The 7,571-nt window shown below is 37.2% G+C and overlaps 1 protein-coding gene and 1 long non-coding RNA gene across 3 annotated transcripts; both read left to right on the forward strand.

The window, feature by feature from the left end:
* The first annotated feature begins 1,787 nt into the window (after nucleotides 1-1,787).
* Nucleotides 1,788-3,734, forward strand: LOC133858766 (pentatricopeptide repeat-containing protein At5g13770, chloroplastic). Of its 2 annotated transcripts, XM_062294228.1 has the most exons (2): nucleotides 1,788-2,208; nucleotides 2,317-3,734. In XM_062294228.1, the coding sequence occupies exons 1-2, from the start codon at nucleotides 1,823-1,825 to the stop codon at nucleotides 3,683-3,685; spliced, it is 1,755 nt and encodes a 584-aa protein (XP_062150212.1). In that variant the 5' UTR covers nucleotides 1,788-1,822; the 3' UTR covers nucleotides 3,686-3,734. The 2 variants fall into 2 exon arrangements, with proteins under 2 accessions (XP_062150212.1, XP_062150211.1); XM_062294227.1 differs by having other exon boundaries at nucleotides 1,788-3,734.
* A 518-nt stretch (nucleotides 3,735-4,252) lies between these two features.
* Nucleotides 4,253-6,797, forward strand: LOC133862952 (uncharacterized). The gene is made up of 3 exons (XR_009899339.1): nucleotides 4,253-4,558; nucleotides 6,388-6,425; nucleotides 6,568-6,797. It is a non-coding gene; the product is annotated as an uncharacterized LOC133862952 (long non-coding RNA).
* Nucleotides 6,798-7,571: the final 774 nt, after the last annotated feature.

Below are 7,571 nucleotides of genomic sequence, written 5' to 3' on the forward strand. Positions count from 1 at the left end.
TTTCTACGTTTCCCACAAGCCAAGAGAGAGATAAATGTTCCAATACACGTAGGGGTGTATAAGTGGTTACGGTTAGCGGTTATTGGCTAAAACTGCTAACCGCAACCGTCTAAGACGGTTATTGAATTTTAATAACAGCAATTGCCAGAGCCAAAACGATTAGCGGTTATTTTTATAACCGTTGTTTAGCGGTTATTATGTTTATAATCGGCGGGTTGAAATCTGCTTTTTAATTTAGGCTTTGGGCCGATTTTTAGGCAGGTTTAATTTTTTCAAAAAAAAAAAAAAAAAAATTGGACATTTTGGTACAAAATTAAAAATTCTAAATACATATCCAAAATATCTATTAAAAAAAATACAAATCCAAAACACTACAAATTAAATCCAAATAACCAAATACAAACAAATCCAAAACCAAAGCATTACAAATCCAAATAATCAAATGCAAGAAAATTTTTAATATATATATATATATATATATATATATATATATATATATATATATATATATATATTAAGGGTAGGCGGTTAGCAGTTACTAATCGCCTCCGCCTATCCTTAAAACCTCTAATCGCCTTAGCCAAGGTGGTTAGCGATTATTTATAATCGCTTTTGAAAATGATTATGTGGTTAGCGATTAACGGTCATAAGCAGTTAGCAGTTACGGAGCGGTTATACCTATCTCGTTTGTAGAGGCCTAGACACACGATGGTAATGCTGGCAGTGGTAACCATCTAGGCATTAACTGAGGCAAAAATAAAACTCACGTAGCAATCTCAGGGCTTTTTTTATGAGAGCCCCTTCTATACGGTCTTGGCATAAAATGGCTATTTTCTGCCATCCAATAATAACATGCCACGTTGGTATAGCACACCAAAACACTATAGGCTGAAAACACACCCAATCACACCAAATCCATGAGAAAAAATCGAAAGCTTGATTTTTTTTCGACTGAGCTTCTCTTCGGCGGCAACCCACTATCTCTCACTCTCACTCCAAAGATCTACATTCTCTCAATCAGATCTGCACAAAACAATAATACAGCAAGAGTCCGATCCAATGGAGGCAGGAATTGCCGGCGGCGATGAAGTCTCTCCGGCCACGGCGATCTCCAGATGGAGTTTCAGAGTGTCGCAGCGGTACCAGCACGTGCTGGACAAAGTCGACCTTGCACATGCTCTAGCGCTGGATTGGAATTTCAAGTGGAATCTTGTGGATATTTAGTTATTGACCAAAAATATTGGGGATTTTGATTAGGGTCCACTAATCTAATATACCCATTATAGGTTTGAATTTTTCTTGGTGTGATGTCTGGAAAGGGGATAGGAAGCAATGGTATATTTTGTTGACTTTTCTGTTCTTTCTTTTTTCGTTGTTATTTTTTGGAATTTTTTTCCTGGTTGGTGGTGACGAAGGCTCATTCTCCGGCTTCGCCTCTTTCTATGAAGTTTGTCAATTAGGTGCGATCGGGTGTTTTCGGCCTATAATTTTTTGGTGTACTAAACTGACTTGGCATGTTATTATTGGAAGGCAAAAAATAGCCCTTTTATGCCAAGACCTGATAGAAGTTATACTCTTTTTTTATATATAGAAACAGACACAAATCCATCCCATAACTATTTCATTTTTAAATTTATTATTGAAACTTGATAAATATAGGTCAGGGATATCTGACATGTCCTTTTGATCTTTTATCCCTAACTGTTACACGCGTCAGTTGTTTAGTGGCTCATACAATTCCATAATTTCCATGCGTGGCAAAATGCTGCCGGGATAAGGTGTGTATATCTCTTCCGCACCTTCTTCAAACCTTATCCGCGATATGGCCATTTCCAGTTGCTCAGACTGGCCTTTAGCTCGCATCAACTCTTGCAGATCGAATTCGCACAGATTAAGTTTCATCCCGACATGCAAAATCCTTTCCTTTCTCTCAATTTCATGCTCAAAATTCCAAAATTTTCATGTCAACTCCTCCGGTTGCTCGCCGTCTCCCATATTAGAAGAGGCTTCCGGCAGCTTGCCGGTCGTCGAGTTGAACGTAGAGTTTCCAGATTCCGAACAATGCACCATACCCAACAATCTAAATGATCTTTTACGTGGGTTATTTCGAGATCCCCAAACTGAGGAACTCGCTTACGAATACTATGAAAAAGTGAAACAACGGCCAGAATTTAGACCGGACAAATCGACGTTAAAGCATGTAATCAGGTATTTGTTAGGTTCGAAGAAATGGGATGCGATTTTACCACTTTGTAAAGATTTTAAGAATTATGATGTGTTCCCTGACGGTTCCACTTGTTCTAAATTGGTTAGCAGTTGCATTAGAGCTAGAAAATTCAAAATTGCTGAGGCTTTGCTTGAAGTTTTTAAATCTAATAGGGAAATCAGTATGCTGAGCTTTGGATCTGCAATGAGAGGCTATAACAAGCTTCACATGTATAGAAGCACGATTGTAGCATTTAGGAAAATGAAATCTGCTGGAGTTGTTCCGAATTCCGAATGTTATTCCCATATCATGGATGCTTATAGCAAAATGGGTGATTGTGAGAAATTGGTTCAACTGTTTAGTGAGCTTAAAAGGAGACATGAACTAGATTTGTATTCATCACCCTTTTGCACTCGGATATATGGGATTCTTTGCGAGTCACTAGCCAAATCAGGGAGAGCTTTTGAAGCTGTTGAATACTTGAGAGAAATGACAGAGAAAGGGATATCCAAGGATTCTTGGCTTTACTCTTCTTTGATATGTTGTTTGGCAAGCATGCGACAAGTAAAGGTGGCGGAAGAGATGTACGAAGAAGCAAAAAGGAAAAAGATGGTGATGAGAGATCCTGGGGTGTACTTAAAGCTTGTGTTGATGTACGTGGAAGAAGGGCTTGTGGAGAAGACTCTTGAGATTGTTGAAGCGATGAAAGGGTCAAGACTTAGGATATCTGACTGCATATTCTGTGCAATTGTGAATGGGTTCGCGAAGAAGAGAGGGTTTCTGGCTTCAGTTAAGGTGTATGAAGAGCTAGTATTGCAGGGATGTGAAGCAGGGCAAGTTACGTACTCATCGATCATAAACGCCTACAGTAATCTGGGGCTATATGGGAAAGCAGAGACGGTATTTTCAGAGATGAAAGAAAAGGGGTTTGATAGATGTGTGGTGGCGTATTCGAGCATTATTGTCATGTATGGGAAAACGGGGAGGACTAGAGATGCAATGAGGGTATTGGCGAAGATGAAAGAAAGAGGGTGTGAACCGAATGTATGGATTTACAACTCATTGATGGAAATGCATGGCAGGACCAAGAATATAAGGCAGGTTGACAAGTTATGGAAGGAAATGAAGAGAAGAAAGGTTGCTCCTGATAAGGTTAGTTACACTAGTGTTATTAGTGCTTATAGTAAGGCGGGGGAGCTGGAGACGTGTCTGAGGTACTACAATGAGTTTAGGATCAATGGGGGTGTAATTGACAGGGCCATGGCCGGAATAATGGTCGGAGTTTTCTCCCGGAGTAGTCGGATCGATGAGTTGGTGAAGCTTTTGGGGGATTTGAAATCTGAAGGAACGCGATTAGATGGGAGGCTTTATCATTCAGCTTTAGATGCCTTTAGGGATGCTGGTTTGCAAGGGCAAGCCCGGTGGCTGCTGGAGGGCTTTGCCACCATGTACTTGAATTCAGGCACATCACCTAAATAACCAATTTCTTCTTCTTCATTCTTAATTAATGTATCATAATATATATATATATATATATGTATGTATGTATTTTTTTTTTCATAAAAAAAAAAGTTAGTGCATCAGCGTGCATAATTAGCTGATTCATCAGTTTGTAACAATGATTCTGTACGTTCTTAATATACCTACCCATAATGTTTCTCAATTAAACGTTAAATATTTCATGCATTAATATTGGAATTACAACTTTACAAGTATCAAGACAGCATCTAAGAGCTATATATCTGGAAGCTGAGTAATTCTCCCTTTTTTTACCATTTCCTTAGGTAGTGATGGCAACTCCGGTTTCACATTTTGGGATCAAATGTCCAAACAAGAACCCCTACCTGCTGCTGAAAATCACGAGTAATTCTACACGGCGATCAAAAGTCCATCACTCGTCCATTGCGGCTGACGTGGCACCACCCCACGTCAGCCTCATTTAAAAAAAAAAAAAAAAAATTGAAAAACCAGCGTTGAAATGGAGTGAACCGAGCCATTTTCTTCCCCAAAATCATTTCCCCCCCCCCCCCCCCCCCCCCCAAATCTTTTCCTCCCTCTCTCCATCTCCTCCCTCAACCCCACCGTCGACCACCCACGAGCACGAGCCCGCCATCGGTACGTCCAGCTCCATCTCCGGATCTTTGGCCAAAGGGTGAGGATCCTTAATTTCAACGAGAAGACGACGTTTTGATCAGGGTCGAGGCTGCCGTGCTGAACCGAGCCGATACCTTTCGGCGGAAAGGCTCGCACCCACCTCCTCTTGAGGGTGCGAGCCCCTACCTGGGCATCGAGTGCTCCGGGACCATCCTAGCCATCGGATAAAGCGTTTCCCGCTGGAAAATCGGCGACCAGGTTGCTTTGGTTTCTTTTGGTTTTGTTGTTCGGTACTGTCTTGGTTCGCTTTCTTAAAGTTAAAGACTTTTTTCTAGTGTATTTGGCTGTAGAAAAATAGAAATCCCACTTGGATTCTGGGTTTATATAGTTATTTTAGTGATTTTCATTGCATTATAATGAGAGGTTATGGTTCAACCCCATTTTATCATTCTCGTTGTTGTTTTTTGGGTCTTATTTTTAGCATGGGTTTGAACTGGTATAGAGTTTTGCTTATTGTTCTCCTTTCTCTGTTTTTCTCATCCTAGCGTCAAGAAACTTGAGTGTGGGTGGCGGGCTACCTTTGTGATGAAAAACCAGAAACACGGCCAAAGTTATTTGTCCGGCTTTGGTCTTTATTTTTTGTCCCTTTTTTTCTTTTTTCTTCAATATAGATTGTAGTGGTGGAGAAGAGATTGGAGATTGGGTATCTTTTTTAGCATTTGACCATTTCTCCTTAGATTGGACTTGGTGGATGGTTGACTTAAACTGAAATTTTGGGTATATTAGTAATTTGCAAGCAATTCCAGAGAGTGTAATCTTGCTGGGAGATCATTAAAATTTTGCAAAAATGTTTGTGCAGAATATGAGTCATTGGTTTTGCCTCATTAGATGCATGATGTCTTGTGCTTAAATCATGTGCCCAGATTTTGTGTATTGGATATTGTCTATCTAATGGTATGCGTTTGCTTTTACGTTGAAAGAATGAGGAATAATATGCAGAAGAAATATTTGATGCTTGGATACATGTACATGTAATTATTTATAGCTTTTTTGGGTAAAAAGTAAAATTTATACATTGAAGTCTTCACATATGAGATTAATGATTAGGGGTTTATGTGAACATTGATATATAGGGTACACATTTTATAAATTAAGCAAAGTGACATGGTGTTTTGTTGATGTAAAAAGTGTTGATTATGGTGTTTCACTAGAGAAATTGCAGTGTTAACTGTATATGTATATTTCATGTGAAATGCAGAGTGTGGTATGCTTTGAAACGGGAAGTCATAGTGTTGGCACTTCAATTATCTTTGCTTCTTTTTCTTTTTCTTTTTCATCTTAATGGTGCTGACTTTGTGGTAGTTTATATTTTACCATGACTTGAATTTTTTTTGGTTATATTGTGTTATTTATTTTAGAAATCAAGAACACTAACAATGCTGCTAAATTACCAAATCAATGTGGGAAATCAATCAAATATCAGTCATAATAATACCATCTATACCTTTTTATCAAAAAAAAAAAAAAATTATCTTATCAAAAAAATACCATCTATAACCTTGGAAGAAAGTTGTGGCTATCACAGTAAAACAAACTTATTTCTTTGTCCTTATCAAATGGATGTATTTTACTTATCAAATGGGAGCAGCATCATGGCTGAGATTCACTTCTTTTTTTTGGATTTGGTTTTTTGAGTTGTTTTTGGATCTAGAACAATCTAGTTGGGTCTGAATCTCATAATTTTAAGGTTTCTATAGAAACTTTAGATTGTTTACTTCGGTGAAATGGTTTGAAAGTGAGACCTCAAAACGATGGACTATGTGGTTATTGTTTGAATGGCAAAATGGCTTTTGAAAATTTTGGAAGTTTGTCAAATTTTATAATCCTTGTCTAGTGAAAATATTGTAATAAATAAGATGCAAATTTGCTACTTCCACAGAACATGCACTTAAGAATTTTGTGTAAAGAAATGCTAAAGATGAAGGAAAGATGGTGGGAACTTAAATCTCCTGAATGAAAGTTGATGCTGATTTTGTAATCGTTAATTTTGAGTTATAAGTTTCTCTAACATATTTCTACTCTTGCAGTTGTGCTCATTTAACTACTCTTTGGAGGGATTCAATTGGTTAGTGCCCTCATCTTGCCTTTTTATTTATTTTGATTATCACTAGTTTTTCGTTCAGCCAGAATTTGTGTTCTTTGAACTTATGCATAAAATATGAATTTGCGTGATCAGCCAAGATAAAAATGTTGTTTTCCTGTTGCAGTTGTCCTCTGTTTGGAAATACAATAGGAGGCAAAAAGAGCAAAGACCTTGTCCAAATTCAAGAATATTTTGCATGGTACATAGAGGAGCAAGATCATTTTAACTGGAACATAGAGAAGCAAGAGAACCACTGCGAACAGTTGATAGAGCTCTCTAGAGGGTCCAAAAATTGTAAAATTGTTTTGAAATGAGCTGTTTTTGAGCTTTTACTCTAGGAAAAAGCCATTAAATTCATGTATTTTGGAAGATGTAAAAGCATGGCTAACTTGCTTTCTACCTTACCTAGGAACTTGCTGTTATGTGATGTTTTTGTGCGCGAATTTGGTTTGTTCTATTTTATATATTTAATTAATCTAGGAAGGAAATACAAGAAACTTTTATTAGTTGAGAAAAGCATGTACAAAAAATGATTGAATGTTCCATTTTATTTTTTTGACGATGAAGAACACAACGCTTAATATTTAGGAAAGTAAGCAATTCTCAGGAAGTTCTCTATTACAAATTATCAAAAGCACTGGACAAATGGCACACCTTGACATTATATATAATGTTGCATAATTAACCCGAAAATATTAATGTCATCAAAAGGGAAGATACTTTTTACAATAAAAGGGAGACATAACATGAAAATGATATTTTTTCAATGGCAAAATATGTTACTTTATTGTGTGGCCATCATGTTGCGAAAATGAAGCATTAGTGACATTCCCCTGCAGGGAAAACAACACATCTTTAAATTTCATTGATCTCAAAACCTCTCCAAACTGGACATAGATGATAATAGATGACATTTTAATCAAGCAAAAACATAAGTATCTATGCAATAAGAAAAATAAATGAATTTTTTAATGAAATGAATCACCAAAAGCTTATATCCATGATCAAAATCTCTGATAACAAGAACATCAATTACTTATATTAAGATGAGCTGGACATCAAAAGATTACATCCATGCCTCTATGCTTATAAGTTAGATATAAGACATCAAAAACTTGCATCCATGCG

This window comes from Alnus glutinosa, chromosome 1 (genome assembly GCF_958979055.1).
Source record: "Alnus glutinosa chromosome 1, dhAlnGlut1.1, whole genome shotgun sequence".
NCBI lineage: Eukaryota > Viridiplantae > Streptophyta > Magnoliopsida > Fagales > Betulaceae > Alnus > Alnus glutinosa.